This window comes from Podarcis filfolensis, assembly GCF_964270895.1.
Source record: "Podarcis filfolensis genome assembly, chromosome: 7".
Lineage (NCBI taxonomy): Eukaryota > Metazoa > Chordata > Lepidosauria > Squamata > Lacertidae > Podarcis > Podarcis filfolensis.
The window spans coordinates 33,634,225-33,661,117 of NC_139603.1; the positions used below are offsets into that span (position 1 = coordinate 33,634,225).

The 26,893-nt window shown below is 42.3% G+C and overlaps 1 protein-coding gene across 14 annotated transcripts in view; it reads left to right on the top strand.

Moving 5' to 3' along the window:
* Positions 1 to 26,893, top strand: part of LOC310767168 (uncharacterized protein) — a 393,524-nt gene that overhangs the window by 325,542 nt on the left and 41,089 nt on the right. For 9 of the 14 annotated variants that reach the window (XR_014550646.1, XR_014550647.1, XR_014550648.1 and 6 more), the window contains one exon: positions 1,005 to 1,105. The exons of 4 other annotated variants lie outside the window; for them this stretch is intronic. Coding sequence is in view for 2 of the 10 variants with exons in the window: in XM_083624130.1 (XP_083480256.1) it covers positions 1,005 to 1,105 (101 nt within the window). In the remaining 8 variants the exon portion in view is untranslated. Of the gene's footprint in view, positions 1 to 1,004; positions 1,106 to 3,503; positions 3,684 to 26,893 lie in introns of those variants that run through there. One more of the 14 variants, XM_083624128.1, reaches the window with a different exon arrangement.

The window sequence follows — 26,893 nt, forward strand, 5'->3', positions numbered from 1 at the left end:
ATAAACTTTCCGACTGCTGGCTTTCTGTTTGGTTGATGTGAGGGTAGAATTCAAACAAGCAATCCTCACTGAGGCAGCCCTGCTGTGCAACAAAATTGTAGAATATGAGCACCTGCATGCTTGAATTGCCCAACCCCAAACAGAATTAGGCAGGCCGTCCTCTTATGTTGGATTATGGCCATGGAGTATAATTGGACTCTGTCTCCTCCTCAGGATTTCTCTCCGTCTTTTCCCCACCCCCGCTCTCCTAGCAAAGGAATTGCCTTCTGGAGGCCTAGTCAAAAGGGAGAGAGGATACACTGAGAGGCCCTGAATGATTGAACTTTTCTTACCACTCTTTTGAGCTATGAGACAGGCAGTGTGTTTAAAAATAGACCTACAGCCCTCCTTCCTGTGTAGCGCTTTTCACAGCAATTTGTTCTGAAGGATGAAGTCATGCTTGGAGCTTGCTGGTGACTAGATGGGCTGTTTCCAACAGAGTGTGCAAAAGTACAGACTGCAAGCTAAAAAGAGATGGCTGGGGGTTTGCAAGCCCCCATACCCAAAGGCTAGCCGAAAAGAGGGAAGGGATAGATAAATACTTAAAACGCTTTCAGAAATGAGAAACCTGAAAGGAAGATTTATGGATTTCTACATTTGTGAAACCATCTGGAGAACTGGGGTTTGCACAGAGTTTGGTTTTTGTTGGTTCAGGATCTGGAGGGGTGTGTGTGTGTGTGTGTGTGTGTGTATATATATATATATATATATATATATATATATATATATGGATTTTGCAAATGCATCGATCTTTCTGTGCTGCTTACTCTGTGGCTTGTGAGAATTTAAACATGAAAGAAGAAAAACAACAGCCCAATCCCTTCAGGATTTGTTAGTTACTCTAAGGGGTCCAGCTCTGAGAAAATACCCCTAAAACAATATCCATTCTCTTGTTAACTCATAGAAGCACAATGTCATTCTTGTTGTGTTTGGACAGTTGGTGACCTTTGACTCCCCCATTCCAGAAAATTGCTTTCGGCTGAGAGAGAGGCTGCAAAGAGCTTTCAAGGCCTGGACTTTGGTTCATGGTCTCGAGCCAGGCAAACCATCCCTTTTCACCCGCCAGGTCTGTATACTTTCAAATCTATATATATATATCGCTCTGGCGAATGAGACAGATCAAAAGGCCCCCCTCTTAAACAGGTTTCAAAAATGCACATCCACATTGCGGGAAAGGAGGACTGTATGGAAATCAATAATATCACATTCAAGCAGCCTCTGCGACTTTGACTTCAAAGTGACTCCCGACGTGTGTTCTCAATTTCAAAAGAAAATGGGGGCTAGAAAAGAGAGAAATGGGCGCAAATGCCTCTCTTCCCTCAGTTCTGTTTGTAAGCCAGCTGGATTCTAGGATGTCCCTTTACTGTTTTGTGAGGGAGACCCTGCTGGGCTGCATCTTGGGGGCAGGTTTGTTAATTGCCTGCACCTGTGACTATCACCAAAGACAAGGTTGCCAGGAGTTGCAAACAGCCCACCGGCTCTTCCTGCTTTTGGAATGCAAATGATTCTGACTTTTATGAGGGAAGAGGCAAAGAACAAGTGCAGAAAGGGCAGCCAGCCTCGAGAGGTGTCTTTCGCTGTTTTGCTTCTTGTTTGCGTTGGAGCCTTATAGCAAGATCCTAATTTTAATGAGATCTTCATTTTTATTTCTTTGGCCCTGGATCTGACAAGTCATACTCTTCAGTATGAAATAAATTGATTTAACATCATGCCAAACTTTTAAGTCCATTCTTTTCAACGGGTCTACTCTTAAGTTTTTATTTTATTTTATTTATTAGTTGATTTTTCAGATGGAAAAGAAGCTCAAAAATGAACATTAAAAGCAATAGTAGAACAACCTAAAACACACAAATGCTATATACTTATTTATTTAAAGAAGGGGCCCTGGTTGTTGTTTGTGCTATCAATTAAGATGGCTGGCTGTTGTTGGAAGCTTTAGGTCTCAACTGTGTTTTCTATTTTAAAAAATAGTTAAGTTCCATTAGTAAGTAGCAGCATCTGTTCATATTGGAAGCCTGAAGATATATATATCTAACTCTCTATTGGGGGAACTTCCAGACATTTCCCTCTTTACCAGGCTGGAGCGCTTGTGGAAAGAAGCTGTAAGTGAAAGGTTGTCAATAGCAGGACACGATGGGACATTTCAGAACTGCACACTCATAGGGTTGCTGACACGTTTCGTTCAGTGAGTGTGCAATCTGTGTATCCAAATAGTTAAGCTGTACACTTATACATTTACATGTAAGATTCAACAAGTGTATCATTGATGTACTTGTATACACAATAGGTGAGCTGTGCAAATCAATACGTATGTACTCCTTCACACAAACGCTTGTACATATGTAGAGACAACTTTTATTTCTGTTCGTTGTAATGTATGGACAAGTGGTATGTGTCCCATTGGCTTCAGCATCCTCATTCCATACCTTGCTTTACCTGTGAATGGGACAGGACTCCATTTAAAGGGATACAAATCTGCCACCACAACATGATTTTGGCCCAAGACCTCCTTTGTTACAACAAATGGCTATACTGTGTGCCTTCAGACTTGGATCCTCAGGTCTTTTTTCAGATGGTGTGATATACCCTCGGGGGCTATCCATCTACCATTGAACCACACAGATAACATCGCTGCAGAAACCACTTCTGCTTTGAGGGAATTGTTTATCAGCACCCACACAGATAACCTGAGTTGTGGGTAAGCTGTGATTCAGCAAGTGGATGTTTTGCTGTGGAGAGGGCTTGCATGGCTTGATTGATTGATTTAGTGGGCTTGTATCCTGTTTCTCCTGATATCCTCAAAGTGGCTCATAGATCATGTGAACAGGCTGTGAGGGTTGGATCCAACTTAATCCTTCTCAGAGTAGGACCATTGCGATGGGAGGAAAAGCAGAATACTAGCTGAGTAATGACAGCGTTGTGTGGCAGCATGCCAAAAAAAAAGCTGGAGAAAAACAATAGCAACTACAGTGGTACCTCAGGTTAAGAACTTAATTTGTTCTGGAGGTCCGTTCTTAACCTGAAACTTGTCTTAACCTGAGGTACCACTTTAGCTAATGGGGCCTCCCGCTGCCACTGCACCGCCACCACACGGTTTCTGTTCTCATCCTGAAGCAAGGTTCTTAACCTGAGGTAATATTTCTGGGTTAGCGGAGTCTGTAACCTGAAGTGTCTGTAACCCGAGGTACCACTGTATGCCATTATAAGTGGTAAGAGCACAAAAGCCCTGACACTAAGCTGGGTGGAATCATCACTCGGATGCATTTGCTGAACAAAACCCTGCACAATCAGTGCTAAAAATGGGTAGGAACAGATACAGTATGGGGTTTTCTTTTGGGGAATTAACCCACAGCCACAATTTACTTTCACCTCTGTTGATAAGTGAAGGAAACCCAAAATAAACTGATGTATATCCCTATCCCCTTTATTCCATATGTATAAAGTAAAACCTTTTTTCGATTCAGTCTCCTCCAGGTGGCAAGACTAATGAAAGCCAGCCCCTGAAGCAGTTCTCCCCCAGCTGCTGGAGCTATCAAGTGATCAGTGTCATCCACAGGCAGAGGCCCCTCTGGCTTTCAAGATGGGGTTTGCATGACGAGTGCAAAGGATACCTGCCCCATGTGGGTAATTTATAAAGCTGAAATGAAAGAAAACCTGAGGCTTATTTGTGATTTATTTTACTTGTGAAATAGATGGTCACAGAAGTCTAAAGAAAGACCCAGGGCTAAAGCTATGTTGCAAAACACAGCTAAGGATCCTATTGCTACATATAACACACTGGAGTGGTGTACGGATAATTTATTTCCCCCCAAATCTTTATCATGATCATTATTATCATTATTTAATGGAAACTATAGACGGCTACATACTCAAGTTCCTTATCATAGTTGGTAGGGTATGTGATTAATGCACTGTTAGAATTAAAATATTGTAAATGGTGTATCCAGTTAATGCATATTAAGTAGGGGTGGGGGTAAGGCTGCAAAAAACCCCATAAGGCATAATGTAGCCTAGAACACAATGGCCGGACTTAAGCATCTTTAAATCCTATTGCTTTTCATGAGAGAGAGAGAGGGAGAGAGAAGAGAGAGAGAGAGAGAGAGAGAGAGAGAGAGAGAGAGAGAAGCGCATGCTTATCTTTCCTGTTGGAGTCAAGAGAATGCCAAAGCGCTTGACTTTGGTTGGATCATGTCCAATGTAAGTGGTTTCCGCAGTGATTAAATAGTTATTAGAAACTGGAAAACAAGATGATCTGTTAGTAAATTCTACTTTGATTCTCACAAAGCATCTCAGCTTGGATTGTACACAGGGCCTTACATTCCTGGTTATATATTCAGTGGTGCCTCGCAAGACGAAATTAATTCGTTCCGCGAGTCTTTTCGTCTTGCGATGTTTTTCGTCTTGCGAAGCACGGTCCGTTGCAACCTCGCCTCTTCAAGCGGCTTTAGGAAAAAAGCGAACAAACTCGCAAGACGTTTTCGTCTTGCGAAGCAAGCCCATAGGGAAAATCGTCTTGCGAAGCGACGCGACGCAAAAACCGAGAAACCCTTTCGTCTTGCGTGTTTTTTGTTTTGTGAGGCACCACTGTTTGAGAGTAACTGCATCTGGTGGGAAGGAGAGGGAAAGTTTGTTACTCAGGATTGTTAAAGTTCACAGCATTAAAATCATGGCTATTGTTGTTATTAAAAATGTTCTGATACAGTTTTCCATGGGATTGTTTCCAGTGAATGTGAGAAGTAGAGGGCCGTGAAGGCACAATCTGGTATCAAAAAATGAGTTATTGATTCATTTAAATTGTTTGGCACCATTTCATTAAAAAAAAAATAATCTTTTTCAAGGACAGTGTAAACTTGGGATGAGGAACTTCTAGCCAAATGCAGACCTCTCTATTTGCCCTTGGGCCTTCTTATCACCTTCCTTGAGTGTTTTTGCTTGACTGGAATGTGTCCTTGGACTCTAAGAATGCTTCTTACAGGCTTGGATGGATGGAGGACAGGGAAGAAAGTGTGCTTAGAAACTAGTCTACTGTGCAAAGGTAAAATGCACATGTGTTGCTCTGCTCTCTTGATTGTTCAGATGCAGCACTTCAGCAGAGAAAGTTAATGTAATCAGGTTAAATCTTATTTTCAGTTTTAATAGGATATATACCCACTGAAATCAATGATAAGTCAGTTATTACTTAATTGAGCACCTTGGAGGAAAGGTGGGATACAAATGTAATAGTTGAATTTAAGAATTTTTCTCAGTGGGTCTAAACTGAATAAGTTGGATACCATACTTATACTTTATTAACTTACAGTATTCCTGATTTATTTATTTTTTAAGATGTGGGAATTGCCTAATTGATGTACAGTGGTACCTCAGGTTAAGAACTTAATTCGTTCTGGAGGTCCATTCTTAACCTGAAACTGTTCTTAACCTGAAGCACCACTTTAGCTAATGGGGCCTCCCGCTGCCGCCGCGTGATTTCTGTTCTCATCCTGAAGCAAAGTTCTTAACCCGACCAATTGGTTAAAGGTATACAAGTCGGAGCTAAACAGTACAAATTGAAAGCATTTGCCGATGATTTGGTATTGACATTACAGGAGCCAGAATCTAGTACTAAAAGAGTACTGGAACTAATTCAAGAATTTGGTCAGGTAGCGGGTTTTAAGTTGAACAAGATGAAAACTAAGGTTTTAGAGAAAAATCTAACAGTGACTGAGAGAGAGAGGTTTCAGAAGGAGACAGGATTAACACTGGTTAAGAAAGTGAAATACCTAGGGGTTAATATGACTGCTAAGAATGTGAACTTATTTAAGGATAACTATGAAAAATGTTGGATGGAAGTGAAAAAGGATTTAGAAATATGGTCAAATCTGAAGCTATCATTGCTAGGCCGAATTGCTGTGATAAAAATGAATGTACTGCCAAGAATGCTGTTCTTGTTTCAAACATTGCAAATTTTGGATAAAATGGATTGTTTCAAGAAGTGGCAGAGAGATATTTCTAGATTTGTCTGGCAGGGCAAGAAGCCTCGAATAAAATTTAAGATATTAACTGATGCTAAAGAAAGAGGTGGATTTGCCCTGCCAGACTTTAAACTTTATTATGAATCAGCCGCTTTTTGCTGGCTGAGAGAATGGCTGCTTCTTGAAAACACTGACGTGCTGGACCTAGAAGGTTTTAACAATGTATTTGGGTGGTATGCATATTTGTGGTATGATAAGGTCAAAGCACATAAAGCGTTTAAAAACCATATTGTCAGAAAAGCACTGTTTAATGTTTGGATAAGATATAAGGACTTGCTTGAAAATAAAACACCAAGGTGGTTGTCACCAATGGAAGTGAAGGCTCAGAAAAAGCTCAATATGGAGGCCAAATGGCCGAAATATTGGGAAATTTTGGAACAAGAGGGAGATAGATTAAAACTACAGAGTTTTGAAAAACTAAAAAATAGAGTGCGAGACTGGCTCCATTATTATCAAATAATGGAGGCATATAATTTGGACAAAAAAATTGGCTTCCAGGTGGAAAAATCAAAATTGGAAACAGAACTGTTAGATCCCAAAATTAAGAATCTGTCAAGAATGTATAACTTGCTGTTGAAATGGAACACTCAGGATGAAACGGTGAAATCAGCTATGATTAAATGGGCACAAGATGTTGGACATAATATTATGATGGCTGACTGGGAACAGTTATGGACCACAGGTATGAAGTTCACCGCATGTAATGCCTTAAGAGAGAATATAATGAAAATGATCTACAGGTGGTACATGACACCAGTCAAGCTTGCAAAAATTTATCATTTGCCCGATAATAAATGTTGGAAATGTAAAGAGACTGAAGGTACATTCTTTCACCTTTGGTGGACATGCCCAAGGATTAAGACTTTCTGGGAGATGATCTATAATGAAATGAAAAAGGTATTTAAATATACCTTTCTGAAGAAACCAGAGGCCTTTCTCCTGGGCATGGTCAGCCAATTGGTGCCAAAGAAGGATAGAACTTTCTTTATGTATGCTACAACAGCAGCAAGAGTACTTATTGCAAAGTATTGGAAGACACAAGATCTACCCACCCGGGAAGAATGGCAGATGAAGGTGATGGACTACATGGAACTGGCGGAAATGACTGGCAGAATCCGAGACCAGGGAGAAGAGTCGGTGGATGAAGATTGGAAGAAATTTAAAGTTTATTTACAGAAACATTGTAAAATTAAGGAATGTTAGAAGGATGTTGGAATGAAGTTATGTGGCTTTAGCAGAAATGTTATAAAGGATTAAGTAAAAATAGACTGTTAATTGGTGAAAAGAGGGAAAGTAAAGTTACATTATATTAAGATAAATTATAGGACAAAAACTGGGAAAGATGGAAAGGATTTGCTGAAATAGCTAACTGAACTAGAATACAAAAAAGGGAGGTGCGAGGAGTTCAAGGAAACAAGCAAATGAAAGATAAGTTATGGGAAGGTTCGTTGTGTTTTTTTATTGTTTCTATTTTTCTGTTTTTTCTTTCTTTTTCTTTTTTTCTTTTTCCTTATTGTGATGTGTTGTCTTGTTTTTGCTTAATTTGGTGTTTTCTCTTTTTTCTTTTTGTACCCTTTAAAACTTTAATAAATATTACTTAAAAAAAAAAAGTTCTTAACCCGAGGTACTATTTCTGGGTTAGCGGAATCTGTAACCTGAAGCGTCTGTAACCTGGAGCGTCTATAACCCGAGGTACCACTGTTTAAATATCATTGGAATTGGTGGGAGATAAGCATTGGAATCATACTGCTTCTCTTGTTTCCCCCTTCTCTGATGTATGGATAATCAATGGGTTTTATATATAGTACATTCTAAACTGAAAACAAAAGAAAATCTAATTGTAATTTATAGGATTAGTGGGCAAGATTTTGGCATATTTGACCATGAGTTAAGGGCAGCGCGGGTGGCACAGGTGGTCTTTATCTCAGTAAAGGGTAGTAATTTATTGCACGCTGCTTCATGTGCACAAGGTCAGCCTGTAGGTAGCTTACCTGATTCTGAAGATGTTCAAATTTTCAACCTTAAGTATTGGCAGCGTAAATGCTGGCCCTTGTTCTGCCAGCTGGGCTGCTTCTGATGTACATAAACACTGCCTGCATTTCCGTGACATGCAGAATAGCTTTCATGAAAGCAGAGGACTTTCCCCAGCATCCTTGATTCCGATGTTCCCCTCTCACTATTGTCTTCAGAAGAGTTAGAGTGCAGAAGTGCAGCTGTTGGGCAGGATACCTCGCCTGTGGATTTAAGTTTGTTTTAATTGGTCCTAAAGCCGCAAAAGGAGGCTGATTGACACATGGCATGTGCTTCCTGGCAATGAATGAAATGCCTCAGATAAGTGCCAACTTAAGCTCAAAGAAACGCTCGGCTTCATCCAACTGGAAATGGCTTTCTCAGTCGGGAGGGCTTGAATTGCAGGAGCTGCTGTGCTACTGGAATCCTCCCGGACCTGATCTCCCCAGCACCTGCCCCTGTCCATCCCCGCCCCCACTTCTGAAATGTGTTATCAATTTAAAGTTGCAGAGAGTTGTGCTTAAGCCTCCATCAACAGATGAGGCCAAAATGCTTCCTGGCAGCACTGGCGAGGGGACGACGACACACACAATAAAAATGATATCTTTGTGTCAGTCTTTCTCAGCTCCACATTCCAGGTAGTCTTCAACCATGATGAATCATAGAGTTGGAAGAGACCAAGGGTCATCTAATCCAACCTTCTGCAATACAGGAATCTCCACTAAAGCATCCATGGCAGATGGCCACCCAACCTCTGTTTGAAAACCTCTGAGGAAAGAGAGTCTGCAACCTCCCGAGGGATTGACTTATATGGACTACTATATTGTTTTACTGGAAACAGAGCTCTCGGTGAAAGCATTAATAACTTCCTTATATTTAATTAGCAAGGCTTTCTTGGGTTACATTTGACCCCTGATACCAGATTGGTATACTTTAAAAAAAAATCAGTGGAGCATTAACTCTGTTTTAAACAGCAGCAGCAAAATAACTCAGCCACTGCGTTTCTTATTATGCTTGGATTTCTTTTTGTGGAAAAAGGCCTTGGACATTTATTCCGTTTTCCTTGCCATTGCCCTCTGATCATGGTGTTGCTTTCATTTTAAACTGCTTCCCACATGATAGAATTCTGGAAACTACAACTAATCCAGAATGTGGCAGCTAGACTGGTGACCGGGAGTGGCCACCAAGACCACATAACACCGGTCTTGAAAGACCTACATTGGCTCCCAGTACGTTTCCGGGCACAATTCAAAGTGTTGGTGCTGATCTTTAAAGCCCTAAACGGCCTCAGCCCAGTGTACCCGAAGGAGCGTCTCCACCCCCATCGTTCAGCCCAGGCGCTGAGATCCAGCACTGAGGGCCTTCTGGCGCTTCTCTCTCTGCAAGAAGTGAGGTTACAGGGAACCAGGCAGAGGGCCTTCTCGGTAGTGCCACCTGCCCTGTGGAACTCCCTCTCAGCAGATGTCAAGGAAATAAACAACTATCTGACTTTTAGAAGACATCTGAAGCCAACCCTGTTTAGGAAAGTTTTTAATGTTTGATGTTTTATTGTGTTTTTAGTATTCTGTTGGGAGCTGCCCAGAGTAGCTGGGGAAACCCAGCCAGATGGGCGTGGTAATAATAATAATAATAATAATAATAATAATAATAATAATAATATTACTACTACTACTACTACTACTTACATTTGTGTACTGCCCTTCATTCGAACATCACAAGGTGGTTCACAACGTAAAAACACAAACTGAGGACACAAAATACTTAATAAAAACACCAACAAAGCGTCAACATTCTTTGGGGCATTCTGAAGCTTCAGCAGGTAAAAAAAATACAATGGTTTAATTATGATGTATGAACTTGCTGATCTGACCATAGCACGTGGATTCATGGGTTAAAATGGGCTGAGTAGAATAGCTATGCATTTTTTTCTGTTATTGTTTTCCTTGGAAATATTTTGTCATGACTCCCATGCACTTTAATAAGCCCGAGGAAAGACAACGAGAACATATCTGATTTATAAATAAAAATAAAAACCAGCCAGACAAAGGGGTTTCAGAAAAAGAGCAGGTGCTTAAAATTCTATAAAACAATGCACTGTGGAACAAACAGGATGCCCTCAGAACTGCTGGAATAATCTGGACAAACTGTTGACACAGTGGAAGACAGGCCCCAGGTGCTGCCTGAGTGCTGTATCCTGCCTTTTTTTTTGCTTCTTCTTTTAGTTTTCCTTGCATTTACAACAATATGACGACAATTGTACCTAAATACAAGATTCCACATGCATCTTGACTGGGCATCACCATTCATCATTATGAACCATTTTTATGCATAATATTAGCAATGAACTAATAAGCTCTACAGCATTTGAGAATTTGAATCAATTTAAGGCTTCCCATACAGTTTTGATTCTGGGTGCTACATGAAATCTGCATGAGTGTATTTCATTTTCTGAGATTTGCTTGGTTGCAGCCCAAGATGGTGGAAGTCAAAATGTTTGACTGTCACATGGCTTTCCAACCTGCCCCCACTCCATTCCCAGGGAGAGTTTTATTTAAAAATAAATAAATTAAAATATCCCTTTCTTGAAATACCTTGTGTCCCAAATCTTAACAATGAAGCCAGTTGAAAAATACTTATTTTAAATACATGCCTATAATGAAGTCATGGCAAAAGCAAAGTCTTAGTGTGAGAGAAAACAAAGGGAAGGTACACTTAACTCCCTTTGTTGCTTTGACCTCTAGCCTGCCGCTGATGAAACAGAACATCAAAGTACTTTAAAAAATGGTATTTAAAACCCACTTAAAATCAATAGATACGGTGGATGCTCGGGTTGCGAACGTGATCCATGCGGGATGCACGTTCGCAACCCGCAGTGTTCGCAACCTGCAGTGGCGTGTCTGTGCACGCGTGGGTTGCGATTCAGCATTTCTGCGCATGCGCAAAGTGCAGCCCCTGAAACCCCAAAAAACGCAACCTGAAGCATCTGTAACCCGAGGTATGACTGTACATTAGTATTGTTACAGGATTTGAGGTGTGCATAATGCTGAAATTCACCTAGAATGAAGTCTTCTGGTGCAGTAAGGCAATAAAGATGTTACGTTAAAAGAACCATTCTGACAAATAATTCCACAGCATATAAACATTTGAGTAAGAATAATTCTAAACAGTGTTTTGGGTTTGGAGGAAATCCATTACTTTAATAGAAACCGTGGCTCACTATAGAAATACAGAGATGGGGAGCTGCAAGCTTCTTTTTATTCTCAGGACTGCATTTTAATAATGCCATTGTTAAAGGAGCCCATAGAAATGGCAGGCAATTAATTTCAAGGCTGATTTCCCCTCCATTCCCCCATCTTTCTCCTATTTTGCCAATAAACGTGTTTGAGCCAGGTGTTAATTACAAGCACCAATAAAGCTACAGAGCTGTTCTTGTTCTCTTGGGGGAAATGACTGGACTCAGCACTTCACTGTTACATTCATTTAATTTATTTACTGCACCTAGGTTCCCCCATCTGGTTATGTGAATTCTGAAGAGGGTCTTGGGGGATGGGGGGCTTTGTTGCCAGAGGAGGATATTTTCACCATAGTGGGCAATTTTGCCGTGAAGTTTGGTAGTGTGGATCTGACCTTCTGCCTTGAGATGCAGCTACTTCTTGTACTGCAGGGACCCAAGAAAAGTGCCATACACTGAGTCAATAATTGATTGGTCCATCTAGCTCAGTGTTGTCTTTCTACACTGACTGTCATTGGCTCTCCAGGGTTTCAGACTGGGGTCTCTGTCAGCCCCATCTGGGTGGAACTTGGGGCTCCACCACTGAGCTACAACCTTCCCCATTCTGTTATGTTGTACTTAGTGCACAAACACACAAAGGAGGCTATGGACCGAGCTGCAGGCATGCATTCTCCATTTTCTTTTAAAATAAAAACTGTGTTAATATTTCACTCTTTCTTTCAAAAGTTAAGAGTAGCTCACATGGGTTTCCCAGTGGTCCCTACCTATGGGTTGTGTGTGTGGGTCTTCTTGTTTCTCAGTGGCCAGGTTTATCCCACTTGGCTTCGCCTTCAACAGTGATAAATCATTAGGTGTGACTAGATCATTTAATAAGGGATGCGGGTGGCGCTGTGGTCTAAACCACTGAGCCTCTTGGGCTTGCCAATCAGAAGGTTGGCAGTTTAAATCCCCGCGCTGGGGTGAGCTCCCGTTGCTTGGTCCCAGCTCTTGCCAACCTAGCAGTTTGAAAGCACGCCCAAAAATGCAAATACAGTGGTACCTCTGGATGCAAATGGGATCTGTTCCGGAGCCCCGTTCGCATCCTGAAGTGAACACAACCCGCGTCTGTGCGTCTACACATGCACGGGTCACAATTCGCCGCTTCTGCACATGCGTCTGACATCATTTTGAGCGTCTGCGCATGCGTGAGCGGCGAAACCCAGAAGTAATGCGTTCCATTACTTCCGGGTCTCCGCAGAGCGCAACCTGAAAACGCTTAACCTGATACTTTAACCTGAGGTATGACTGTAGATAAATAGGTACCACTATTTATCTTCCCGGCGGGAAGACAAACGGCATTTCTGTGCGCTGCTCTGGTTTTGTCATGCTGGCCACATAACCTGGAAAAATTGTCTGCAGACAAACGCCGGCCCTCTCGGCCTGTAAAGCGAGATGAGTGCCGCAACTCCAGAATCATCTGCGACTGGACTTAACTGTCAGGGGTCCTTTACCTTTACCTTTTTTTTAAGATCATTTAATGGGGATTTCTACTCAAGGCTGGATTCTGGAGCGAATTCAAAAGTACCCAGCATTGCGAGCACTGCAGCTTTCTCCCATTCTTTCTTTTAAAAAGGACATGAATAGCCCTTTTTGCTGGAAAGAGAGACTTCGAAGTGTGTGTGTATGTGTGAAATGCTTGGTAAAATCTCAGAAATTAGAAGGAATGGGAAAGAAAGTTGTTTATTATGATTACAATGAATGTCGGCTCATTTTCTCCCTCCCCCCACCCACATGTATGTATGTGTGTACAATTTTTATACTACTGAACTACAATTGTCTGTAAGCAGTACACAGAAAATAAAATACAAAAGAGTCAAACATCAAAGAATGCTATGTACAGTTGGTCACTATTTTGCATGGGAGTTCCATTCCCTGTTCCATCTCGCGCCCCCCCTTCTGCCCTTTTAGTGATGTGTTTAGTGGCATTTTGGGGTCACATCTGGGTTCGGCGCCATGCATGTGCGCACAATTGCACTTCATTCAGATGCGCGTTCATCAGTCGTTGCCTGTACACAATACCATCAGGCCAGCATAGTATTTGCTTGGCTCATAGTTTCCTGGTATGTTTGCTGCTCTCATAAGGGCCTGTAATTTTAGATTCTGGATGCAATGGCCTTATCTCATTTCAACCATCTTCAGATGGTCATGAGTATTATTACTTCAAGATGCGGTAAGCCAGCCCTGTTGCATTGGGGGTGGGGCAGCTGTTCTCATTTTGCTGAATGGGCTCTTGGATTTGTTTCTGACAATCCTGCCCTTGCAGCACCCCCGATAGAGACTAATGCCAAGGGAATAATCTTTTAAATGTGTTGCTAGCTATTGTGAACTGCCCATATATGTAAATGCTTTTCTTAACAAAATTAATCAGATTTAAAAAGATATATACCATATTATCAATGTTGTTGTTTAGTCGTTTAGTCGTGTCCGACTCTTCGTGACCCCCTGGACCAGAGCACGCCAGGCACTTCTGTCTTCCACTGCCTCCCGCAGTTTAGTCAGACTCATGTTTGTAGCTTCGAAGACACTATCCAACCATCTCGTCCTCTGTCGTCCCCTTCTCCTTGTGCCCTCCATCTTTCCCAACATCAGGGTCTTTTCCAGGGAGTCTTCTCTTCTCATGAGGTGGCCAAAGTATTGGAGCCTCAGCTTCACGATCTGTCCTTCCAGTGAGCACTCAGGGCTGATTTCCTGAAGAATGGATACGTTTGATCTTCTTGCAGTCCATGGGACTCTTAAGAGCCTCCTCCAGCACCATAATTCAAAAGCATCAATTCTTCGACGATCAGCCTTCTTTATGGTCCAGCTCTCACTTCCATACATCACTACTGGGAAAACCATAGCTTTTACTATACGGACCTTTGTTGGCAAGGTGATGTCTCTACTTTTTAAGATGCGGTCTAGGTTGGTCATTGCTTTCCTCCCAAGAAGCAGGCGTCTCTTAATTTCGTGGCTGCTGTCACCATCTGCAGTGATCATGGAGCCCAAGAAAGTAAAATCTCTCACTGCCTCCATTTCTTCTCCTTCTATTTGCCAGGAGGTGATGGGACCAGTGGCCATGATCTTCGTTTTTTTGATGTTGAGCTTCAGACCATATTTTGCGCTCTCCTCTTTTACCCTCAATAAAAGGTTCTTTAATTCCTCCTCACTTTCTGCCATCAAGGTTGTGTCATCTGCATATCTGAGGTTGTTGATATTTCTTCCAGCAATCTTAATTCCGGCTAGGGATTCATCCAGCCCAGCCTTTCGCATGATGAATTCTGCATATAAGTTAAATAACCAGGGAGACAATATACAGCCTTGTCGTACTCCTTTCCCAATTTTGAACCAATCAGTTGTTCCATATCCAGTTCTAACTGTAGCTTCTTGTCCCACATAGAGATTTCTCAGGAGACAGATGAGGTGATCAGGCACTCCCATTTCTTTAAGAACTTGCCATAGTTTGCTGTGGTCGACACAGTCAAAGGCTTTTGCATAGTCAATGAAGCAGAAGTAGATGTCTTTCTGGAACTCTCTGGCTTTCTCCATAATCCAGCGCATGTTTGCAATTTGGTCTCTGGTTCCTCTGCCTCTTCTAAATCCAGCTTGCACTTCTGGGAGTTCTCGGTCCACATACTGCTTGAGCCTTCCTTGTAGAATTTTAAGCATAACCTTGCTAGCGTGTGAAATGAGTGCAATTGTGCGGTAGTTGGAGCATTCTTTAGCACTGCCCTTCTTTGGGATTGGGATGTAGACTGATCTTCTCCAATCCTCTGGCCACTGCTGAGTTTTCCAAACTTGCTGGCATATTGAGTGTAGCACCTTAACAGCATCATCTTTTAAAATTTTAAATAGTTCAGCTGGAATACCATCACTTCCACTGGCCTTGTTATTTGCAGTGCTTTCTAAGGCCCATTTGACTTCACTCTCCAGGATGTCTGGCTCAAGGTCAGCAACCCCACTACCTGGGGTGTACGAGGCATCCATTTCTTTCTGGTATAATTCCTCTGTGTATTCTTGCCACCTCTTCTTGATGTCTTCTGCTTCTGTTAGGTCCTTACCACTTTTGTCCTTTATTATGGCAATCTTTGAACGAAATGTTCCTTTCATATCTCCAATTTTCTTGAACAGATCTCTGGTTCTTCCCATTCTGTTGTTTTCCTCTATTTCTTTGCATTGCTCGTTTAAGAAGGCCTTCTTATCTCTCCTTGCTATTTTTTGGAAATCTGCATTCAATTTCCTGTATCTTTCTCTATATCCCTCGCATTTTGCTTGCCTTCTCTCCCCCGCTATTTGTAAGGCCTCATTGGACAGCCACTTTGCTTTCTTGCATTTCCTTTTCATTGGGATGGTTTTCGTTGCTGCCTCCTGTATAATGTTGCGAGCCTCCATCCATAGTTCTTCAGGCACTCTGTCTAGCAAATCTAAATCCTTAAACCTGTTCCTCACTTCCACTGTGTATTCATAAGGGATTTGATTTAGATTGTATCTTACCGGCCCGGTGGTTTTTCCTACTTTCTTCAGTTTAAGCTTGAATTTTGCTATAAGAAGCTGATGATCCGAGCCACAGTCAGCTCCAGGTCTTGTTTTTGCTGACTGTATTGAGCTTCTCCATCTTTGGCTGCAGAGAATATAATCAATCTGATTTCGATGCTGCCCATCTGGTGATGTCCACGTGTAGAGTCGTCTCTTGTGTTGTTGGAAAAGCGTGTTTGTGATGACCAGCTTGTTCTCTTGACAGAACTCTATTAGCCTTTGCCCTGCTTCATTTTGCTCTCCAAGGCCAAACTTGCCCGTTGTTCCTTTTATCTCTTGATTTCCTACTTTAGCATTCCAATCCCCTATAATGAGAAGAACATCCTTCTTTGGTGTCGCTTCTATAAGGTGTTGTAAGTCTTCATAGAATTGGTCAATTTCAGTTTCTTCAGCACCAGTAGTTGGTGCATAAACTTGGATTACTGTTATGTTAAAAGGTCTGCCTTGGATTCGTATCGAGATCATTCTATCATTTTTGAGATTGCATCCCAGTACTGCTTTCACCACTCTTTTGTTGACTATGAGGGCCACTCCATTTCTTTTCCGGGTTTCTTGCCCACAGTAGTAGATATGATGGTCATCCGAACTGAATTCGCCCATTCCTGTCCATTTTAGTTCACTGATGCCCAGGATGTCAATATTTATTCTTGCCATCTCATTTTTGACCACATCCAACTTACCCAGGTTCATGGTTCTTACATTCCAGGTTCCTATGCAATATTTTTCTTTACAGCATTGGACTTTCCTTTCGCTTCCAGGCATATCCGCAACTGAACGTCCTTTCGGCTTTAGCCCAGCCGCTTCATCAGCTCTGGATCTACTTGTACTTGTCCTCCGCTCTTCCCCAGTAGCATGTTGGACGCCTTCCGACCTGAGGGGCTCATCTTCCAGCGTCATAACTTTTATATGCCTGTTGTCTTTGTCCATGGAGTTTTCTTGGCAGGGATACTGGAGTGGCTTGCCGGTTCCTCCTCCAGGTGGATCACGTTTGGTCAAAACTCTCCACTATGACCTGTTCATCTTGGGTGCCCTGCTCGGCATAGTTCATAGCTTCTCTGAGTTCTTCAAGCCCCTTCGCCACGGCAAGGCAGTGATCCATGAAGGGGATATTATCAATACTAATATGAAAAAAAATCCTTATTTAACAAATAAGACAAATGGAGAGGGACAGTATGTTACCAATAGTATTGGTGAGCCTTGTTGATTGGCAGGTACAGGATTTCGCTGCAGAGAAACGCTTGCCTATCTGGCAGGGGTGATGTTAGGGACCTAAGAGCCCAGAATCCTGGATCTTTTGTGGTGGGCTCCAGATCTCCTGCCCTTTATCTGTATTCCTTTAACAATCTCTACAGTGTAGGGGCATCTATTCATGCAAAGTAGCACATGCACATTTGTGCCAGACCTTTAAAGGGCCTAGCAAGGTCCTTGCAGTCTGGACATGCCCAAAAGATGCAGCAAATAGAGCCCCAGGCTGAGAAGTCAATTCTGTGAGCCTGCAGCCTGGACGCAGCTTCAAATTTGTACAAATTCACAAAGGTTGCAGAAAACTTTGGTGAAACGCAATTCTCTCCCCCCCCCTTGCATCCAGTAAAAGAGGGAGAGTGATATATCCTTGAAAGTGATATATCCCTTTATGTTGTAAAGCAAGGAAATCCTGCTGCATTTTGTGAGAAAAGAGCACGGAGGAGTTTTAGCCAGATGGAAAATGTGTAAAATCCCAGCTGATTAAAAAAACACCACCACCACCACCTATGGAATCTGGCACTGGAAACGAGTGGAATTTTTGAATAAGGCAGTTGATGTTTTTCAGGATGTGGTTGGAATCTTACATCACTGTCATAGTTCCAGATATGGCTCTGGGTGACACACATACTTGGCACTCTCAGTCTGTATAGCATGGACCAAGGGAGCTATGTTTAGATTCCAGTCTGTTCGCAAGGACAACCCTCTTCCTCCCTGGTCTCCAGCTTGTTTTGTTAGCTTAAAATCATCTTTTTCACACACACACACACACACAGAGAGAGAGTTAAGAGTTGCAATCTTATCCACACTTTCCTAGGAGCAAGTCTCATGGAAGAGAACAAAGTTTTCATCTAAGTAGCCTTGTAACAGGATTTCACTGTGAAATCCCATACAGCCACAGACCCATTGGCATCTTGGATATAAGTTCCTGCTGCTTGCCAAATGGAAACCACTTTCCTTCTCCATGAGCTGCAGGATCCTTTTTGCACACAAAGGCTGTGGCATCACAAGATGCGCAACTTCCCTGGGATCAAAACAAACCCAGAGCAGCTACATCAAAGTTCATCCGTGACACCTGGCACATAACTGGTTTTCTCTGTAGAAGAGATTCTAACTAGTAGCAGAACTGGTCTCTAGCACATTCAAGGCTGTTGTTCTCTGGGGGTTAGCACATTTTCCAGCAGAGAATGGTTTATCCATCAATGGACCTGCTTGTCATGGATCCAGAGACTGTTATTAAGGGTTCTATGTGGATTTAATTCTCAGAATCACTGTGGGGGGACAAATGTGTAAAAAAAAAAAGTCATGCCAGTGCCGAGTTCATTGTAGTTGTGAACTCCTTTTCTGTTGAATTCAGTTAGGTTTTCCAACCATACTAACTTTTAATCTCTCATCTGCTTTAAACCCAGAGCAACATGTTTCAAGCAGCCGGAAGTTTTTCTGTGTGTCAGAGGACTCAGTTATACAGCTACAAATAAAACGTTTTAAGTGTGTTTTAAGTGTGCAATATACAATGTGACACTCGATGGCGATGGTGAGCCTTATGGAAAATTCAATGCATTTCTTAAAAACGCTTTTTAAAAAACATTTTCAGAACAGTTTTTATTTGTGTGTAGATTCCATCAGGGCTTCTGAACAACCTAGGTGAGCAAAACAGAGAAATAGGTATTTCCATGCATATAAATAACTAAAGTATTTTAAAAGCCACAGGTAAATACTAATGTAGACGCTCCAGAGCAGTAGTTGATGTTGAGGAAGCTTCTGTGTTTCAAAGAGATGAAAATTTGATCATGTTGTTTGGCTGCACATTGACAGACAAACCATTGGCAATGTGTAGGGTTTTGTGACTTGTTATGGCCATCTTCCAGCATGATGAGCAACCTTATAGATTATAAAAGCAGACATGGCAACTGAGGTTTTAGTTGCCATGTGTGTTTGCTCTAGATTAATCTTGTGTGGTTCATGATAAAAAAAACCCCCAACCCTCATCAACCACAGCTTTTATTAAAGAAAAAACTTCCCAGAGAATATTCCTCTGTGTAGTGTCCGCATGTCACCAGTATGCCCACTCTGCTTGGGACAGACTGAAACGACAGATAAAAAGAGCGCCACTTTATCTCAGCCACCAGGATATCAGTTTCTCAACCACCCCACCTTTGCAGAAGACAAAACCTGGATGGTATGTGTGCCTTAAACAAATGCTTTGGGGTGGATGAATCTTTCAATGTCAGTTCCCACAGTTTTTCATGTTTCCATTCTTTTAAGTTTTGTTCACAACATTTCTGCATACGTTAAGGAAAAAAAGTCAGCATGAAAATTGTACCATGTTTTCCCTAGCATATGCCTTTTTGTATACTTTTTACCTATGGCATATGTTTTTGCCATCCTGAGATCTGCAGGTATAGGGCAGTATACGAAATCAACTAATAATAATAATAATAATAATAATAATAATACCACCACTAGAAGGCAAGTATTTGGACATTATTTTTCACTAATATATTATTATGTGCAGTGGGTGGGTGGGTGGGGGGGCTGGATGACCGCATCACAAAATTCAGAGAACTGCAAATTTCAAAGCCCTCTTTTTCAGTTTGCGAATTTGGTTAGTAAAACACAAATTTGTTAGGTTTGCATTAACATATGAACTGAATGTATTTCTTTCCTTATCCTTGCAAATGCTTAGGGCCAAATAAGTGGCTGCTTCTAATTTCATGACCATCTGTTTTCCCCGCCCCCGACTTGTCCTTAGCAATGGAGGAGGAATAGAGAAATTTAACACATTTTATTTATGAGAATTTCTAGCCTGCTATTAAACATATGATCCAAAGGCAGGTTATAGCACAATAAAGCAATAAATCCAATTCTACAAAACCAATTCAATATAACCTGGAAGCAGATAAAAAAATTACAGCATTCTTTAAAAATATATCCAGGGAGTCACAATCTGGCCTTCACACTTGCTGCAGCAACTCAATTCCTGATCTACCCCCCCCCCCCACAGAAAAACTCACTTGGCTTTCACCTGGCAACAAAATGTCAGACATGTTAGGGGCAGCCATGCCTCTGTGGGGAGGGAAATCCATTGACAAGGAATTCCCAGTGACTTAAGCATGGAGATGAAACTTTGTGACATCAGTTCTGTACATTAATGGCAGGGAAGGCAAGGGACTTTTTTTTTTCTATTTTTGTCCAAACTTTTCCTTCCTCTCCACTGGGCTTCTCTTCTTCTTCTTTCCTATGAAAATAAATAAATAAATAAATAATATTTATACCCCACCCATCTGGCTGGGTTTCCTCAGCCACTCTGGGCGACTCCCAACAGAATATTAAAAACACGATAAAACATCAAACATTAAAAACTTCCCTAAACAGGGCTGCCTTCAGATGTCTTCTAAAACTCAGATAGTTGTTTATTTCTTTGACATCTGACGGGAGGGCATTCCACAGGGCAGGTGCCACTACTGAGAAGGCCCTTTGCCTGGTTCCCTGCAACCTGACTTCTTGCAGTGAGGGAACTGCCAGAAGGCCCTCAGCGCTGGACCTCAGTGTCCGGGCTGAACGATGGGGGTGGAGACGCTCCTTCAGGCATATAGGACTGAGGCCGTTTAGGGCATAGGCTGCATTCACATGGCAGTTTATTCCTTTCCCCTGTTAATTTCTACATTATATCTGAACTTCCACATGATGCGAAAGCTGCTTCCAGAAAACTGATGGAAATAGTGCATTTTCATTATTCATTTCTGTGTTATACAGTTAAAGAAAAATTTGCAGCCCCCTTGACCTGGAAAGTTGTGGCAGTAAAATGATGAAATTTGGGTTGGTATAGTGACATATAGTTATTTCCTGATGTTATCATGGGACAGAAGCGCTACTGTTATTACCACTAGCCCATGTCTGAATACACCCATAGAATGGCACCTCCTCCCTCTCTCTGAGGCTTTTGATATTTCCCCCCTCTCCTCCATCCTTCATTCTGCCAGAGGTACTGCAGATGGGCTCCTTCATCTGCCAGAAGTGGAACCTCCAGGTAGGCTCCTCAGGATTTTCATCCCCTGCTGGTGGCCTTCTTAAAAGGCCAGGTGCTAACAAAGCCCACTATAGTAGTCTTGTTTGTTCATCTTATACTTGATGTGAGCCTGGATTGTACAAACCCTACAAGTCATATCACTGGCCTAGCTGCTTTGTCATATGGGCAGCATTGTTGCTTTACGTGCTAACATCCAATCTCTTTGCTTTTAGTAGATTTTATGATTAAATGCAGAGTTTGGGAATCCACCACAGTAAAGCGTAGCATGCTCTAATGAACTAATGGTCTGAATAAAGCTATCTTAGCAAAGTGAGGGGGAGAGGAATGTGTGGTGTTTATTTAATTGACTGCAAGCCACAAAGGAAACTTGCTGTATTTATGGGCAGTCGTTTCAAAATGGAATGTGGGATCAGACATTTGTGCACAGCTGGGGATTTGCCATCTTGTTTAAGTTTACTTAAAACAGTTGCTTTAGCCCCATTGTGCTCCTAGGTTTGCTATATGATGTTTATATGCTGCGTATGAGTTAGAAACACACACCATAGATTTAGGAGCCCGCATCTCTGTCTGGGAATATCTCCATACAGCCGCTCACCATTGCTGTGCTGACAGTACAAGTACCCACACCAGAAAAATATAGGTTTAGTGGGGGAGAATTCTGTAGTTAGAGTGACTAAGGACCCATTGGTGCTATATACCGTATTTTTTGCTCTATAAGACTCACTTTTTCCCTCCTAAAAAGTAAGGGGAAATGTGTGTGCATCTTATGGAGTGAATGCAGGCTGCGCAGCTATCCCAGAAGCCAGAACAGCAAGAGGGATTGCTGCTTTCACTGCATAGTGATCCCTCTTGCTGTTCTGGCTTCTGAGTTTCAGAATATTTTTTTTCTTGTTTTCCTCCTCCAAAAACTAGGTGCGTCTTGTGGTCTGGTGTGTCTTATAGTATTTAAAGTAGTATCACTTTAAAATTGAAGGCTTCCCTCAAAGAATCCTGGGAAGTGTAGTTTGTTCAGGGTGCTGAGACTTGTTAAGAGACCCCTATTCCCCATATAGAGCTACAATTCTTAGAGCTGCTTGGGGAGAGGGATTGGCTGTTAAACCACTCTGGGAACTGCAGCCCGGGGACAGGGATAGGGGTCTTAACAGCACTCAGCACCCTTCACAAGCCACAGGTGCCAGGCTTCTTTGGGGGAAGTTTTAGCTGTATGAAGTGTTATGATACTGCTTTAAATGTAGTGCAGAAGTGGCCTCATTGCTACAAGAGTGCAGATGATGGTCTGAGGGTGACTTGCCTATCCACCACCATTAATAAGCACACATTTCAACTGCTAGTTGTGAGCCAGTGTGGTGTTGTGGTTCAGAGCGGTGGACTTGTAATCTGGTGAACCGGGTTTGCTTCCCCACTCCTCCACATGGAGCTGCTGGGTGACCTTGGGCCAGTCACACTTCTCTGAAGTCTCTCAACCTCACTCACCTCACAGTGTGTTTGTTGTGGGGGAGGAAGGGAAAGGAGAATGTTAGCCGCTTTGAGACTCCTTATGGTAGTGATAAAGCAGGATATCAAATCCAAACTCCTCCTCCTCCTCCTCTTCTTCTTCTTCTGAGACAACGGACATCAGCGTCAACCTGTGTTCTCTTTCGTTAGAGTCTTTTAAGCAGAAGCCACCTCTGAGGGTTGCTGTAGCAATGAATTTCCAGCATTGGCAAGGGATAGCACTAGAAGACCTTTGCAATCCCTTCCATGGAGCACAATACGCTGCTGTAAGTTGCGACAATCTGTTTGCCATGACAGTTACACATAGCATTTTCTACAAGAAAGTTTAGGTATCCAAAATTTTCTTTGCATTGCAAAAAATATCACCATCGTTGTCATCATCTATACCTTCCTATCACAAATGAAAATTTTAATGGTCATTCAGCATGGAATCTATCCGTTGTCCGAGAATTCATTCTGCATATCATCCAATTCAAAGTGGGATCATGTTCAAAGCCATGCTTCAGAGAGGGAAGACAGGGCACAGACACTTAGTAGACCACCAGTTGGTCCCAGTAGGGACAATTCCTTGCTTTCTCTACCCCACCTGCTGGCTTCATTCTTCCTTAGCAACTCTGATGTTTACTAACTTGCAATTATAGGACTGCCTTGCTTGGCTGGTGAGCTTCAATAAAGGCTGCTGCAAATCTCAAGGCACTAACATAGACAACTTTAAGGAACAGTTAATTTGGGTGGTACTTATTCAAACAGAATGAAAATGCAGTGATCCATTACATGATTTCAGGGAGAGAAACATTAACAGATTGAAAAAAACAGAACCCATTTCCTCCAAATATAAAACTCTACACCTGTACTCAAGAGTCAGTCTCTTCTACTGCTGTAGAATTACCTCTTTCCTTCCTTTATTTCCCGCTCTACCGCCTTCTCTCTCTCTCTCTCTCTCTCTCTCTCTCTCTCTCTCTCTCTCTCCTCCCTCCCTCCCTCCCTCCCTCCCTCCTTCCCCCCTCTTTCCCCCCTTCTCTCACCCCCCCCCACTTTGGTTTGGGTAGCTGCCACCACCTATGAGAAACCCAGGGCAAACTTCAAAAATCACCAGGTAAGCGACAGTGGGGAAACCAACCTGCTTCCTCCTCACCCAATATTTGAAAACTGATCTCTAAAAATGGAACAGGATAGGAAAAAAGCAGGGGGGAGGGTGTGTGTGTGTGTGTGTGTGTGTGTGTGTGTGTAGGGGAAGACCCAGAAATCAAGGAAATCAGAACCATGGCATGTAAAATTGTTACAGCTGTTTCTGTTTTTAATGGGCTGTTTCTTTTGGATTCATTCCTCCAACAACTCCATGTGACTGGGCAGGCATGCAGAATAGCATGGCTCGGTGCAGAGGAGTCCTGGGGCCCGGAGTGGAGAGAGGAAGAGGGTGTGGTGACTAGGAAGGTTTGTGGGAGACACATCAAAGGACAGCCTCTTAATCTGTTGCAGTAACCCAGGAAATTGAGTTCAGATGCATTTAATAAAAGCCTAATAGATTGTGGATTTAGGATTCACGATATCAGGTTCGAGCACCATTCTGTGCAGCTCATCGGTAGCTGACGGGGTCCCTGATGCTTTCCTTCAGTGGGAGGGACCTCCCTCCCCCAATTCCCTACCTCTAAAAAGAAGCCCCAGCTCTTTGATCTACCTTTCCCTCCCTAAAACCCTTCAAAGGGATACAGCTTCCCACACGTGGTTATCCATGCAAATGAAAACATGCGCTATACTAATTAAACTATGTCTCTCTCTCTTGGCTCAGAAAAGAGAAGGGAGGCTGTTATTGCTGTTGCTATTTTTTGAACATTTTGTAGTGCTTAGATCCTGTGGCAAAGGGAGGGGGGAGCTGGAATGCCCAGAGGTAACTCACTGGACATTAGGCATGTAGAAAAAGGATGAGGTAGGGGAGGACAGATATTTTAATCTTATGCACATGCAGATAAAATGAAGTTCCTGTTTTTATTAGACAGCAATCAGGGGAAAGGGCGCTCAGGGCAGGACAAAGGAGTTTCGAGTGTTCTGCGTTCAGCCCTCTCCAAGCTCTTTTTGTCAAACTAGAATGGAAAGGAAATGTGGGGAAGTGGTAACACAATTTTTCACATCCCTGTTCCTCTTTGAAGTTTTCTATAGTTTTCCTTTTTGTAAGAGAGACCAGTTAACATGGCCAAAATGTTATCCCTCCAAATGCAAGGTGATACAAAAGGCAGGGATGTTGCTTTGATCTTCTGGTGGGGTAATCATTTGATCACACTGTCAGGAGCCCACTTGAGGAAAAAATGCATTTGTCATATGTTGGGCACATGGACCTGGCAGACTCTGCCACCGAAACAGCGAGGAAAGAAAACCCCTTCCCTTAAATCAGATTGCAATTTGATCATGTTAAATGGCTGTAGGTTACCAAAGAGCTTTTGTAAGCTGACATGGCCTGAGGGACAAGTTCATATGCTTTCTTGGCTTTGATCGATTGATTAAAAACCTTTATATATCGCGTTACATAAGAAGAAAATTCAAGGTGGTTTGCAAAAATCAAAACAACAGTACAAAAGTATATAAAAAAACAGCGGTTAAGTGCACTTCCAGATTACCCTGGGTAGGATCAAGTTTGCCCAGAGTGATCCAGTACTATCAAAAGCAGGGTTAGAAACATTAATTAAACATGTGGTAGGTAGCAGGAAGAGAGGCACCTTCTATTGCCCTCCCAACTACCTGTTTTGTTGTTGTTTAGTCGTTTAGTCGTGTGCGACTCTTCGTGACCCCATGGACCAGAGCACGCCAGGCACTTCTGTCTTCCACTGCCTCCCACAGTTTGGTCAGACTCATGTTTGTAGCTTTGAGAACACTGTCCAACCATCTTGTCCTCTGTCGTCCCCTTCTTCTTGTGCCCTCCATCTTTCCCAACATTAGGGTCTTTTCCAGGGAGTCTTCTCTTCTCACGAGGTGGCCAAAGTATTGGAGCCTCAGCTTCACGATCTGTCCTTCCAGTGAGCACTCAGGGCTGATTTCCTTAAGAATGGATGCGTTTGATCTTCTTGCAGTCCATGGGACTCTCAAGAGTCTCCATAATTCAAAATCATCAATTCTTCGGTGATCAGCCTTCTTTATGGTCTAGCTCTCACTTCCATACATCACTACTGGGAAAACCATGGCTTTAACTATACGAACCTTTGTTGGCAAGGTGATGTCTCTGCTTTTTAAGATACTGTCTAGGTTTGCCATCGCCTTTCTCCCAAGGAGCAGGCATCTTTTAATTTCGTGACTGCTGTCACCATCTACCTGTTTTATTAGGGTTTAAAACTTTTAATACTATGCAAAGCCTGAAATAAGTTCAGGTTCTGGATCTGGATCGTCCGGAGCTGGATTGGGGGCAGTCTGAAGTGGTCCCAAAAATGGATTGGGTGTGGGAGAGCTGTGCCCAATCCTACTAGATGCTCTCCAGTGCATGTTCATTCAGAGTTCTTGAATATGTTTTGTTTGCTGCATTTCTGTGGGTGAGGGAGGTGTAGAGGAGTTGCACTACGAGCTGGGAGACCAGGGTTCACATCCCAACTCAGCCATGAAGTTCACTTGTCTCTCAACCTAACCTAACCTCCCAGAGTTGTTGTGAGGATGAAATAGGGAAGGGGAGATCATGAAGTCCATAGTGAGCTCATTGAGAAAAAAAGGTGGATAGAAAGGTCATAAGCAATGTCATAGGCTCAGGGCAGATTGTGGTAATTCCACCAAATTGAATGTGAATCATTAGGTCCACAGTGAATATAAAGAGAAATCAGAAATCAACCACAAATAATAATAAATACATTCAATTTAAGCATAAATTAAAATATTCTAATTGATAGAGACCACACAGTTCTATAGAACCCACTTCTATTTCATAACTACAGTATCAGACACATCTACAGAAATGTCCCATGTCACTGATAATCATGAAGCCAAGTCAGATTTGCAGTACTTCTCAGCACAAGCTGAAAAGGGTTGATATGTTTAAAATGCTGCATATTATTACTTTATGAAGCAAAACCATGATGTCAACCAGTTAGTTGACAAAGTATTTCTCTGGTGGCCTCAATGCGTTTCCTGCTTATCTGCTGCTCTGCTCGCTTACTTATAAAATATCTGAAGATGTGTGCATGCACATGAAAGCTTATACCAAGAACAAACTTACCATATTTTTCGCCCTATAGGACGCACTTTTTCCCCTCCAAAAATGAAGGGGAAATGTGTGTGCGTCCTATGGGGTGAATGCAGGCTTTCGCTGAA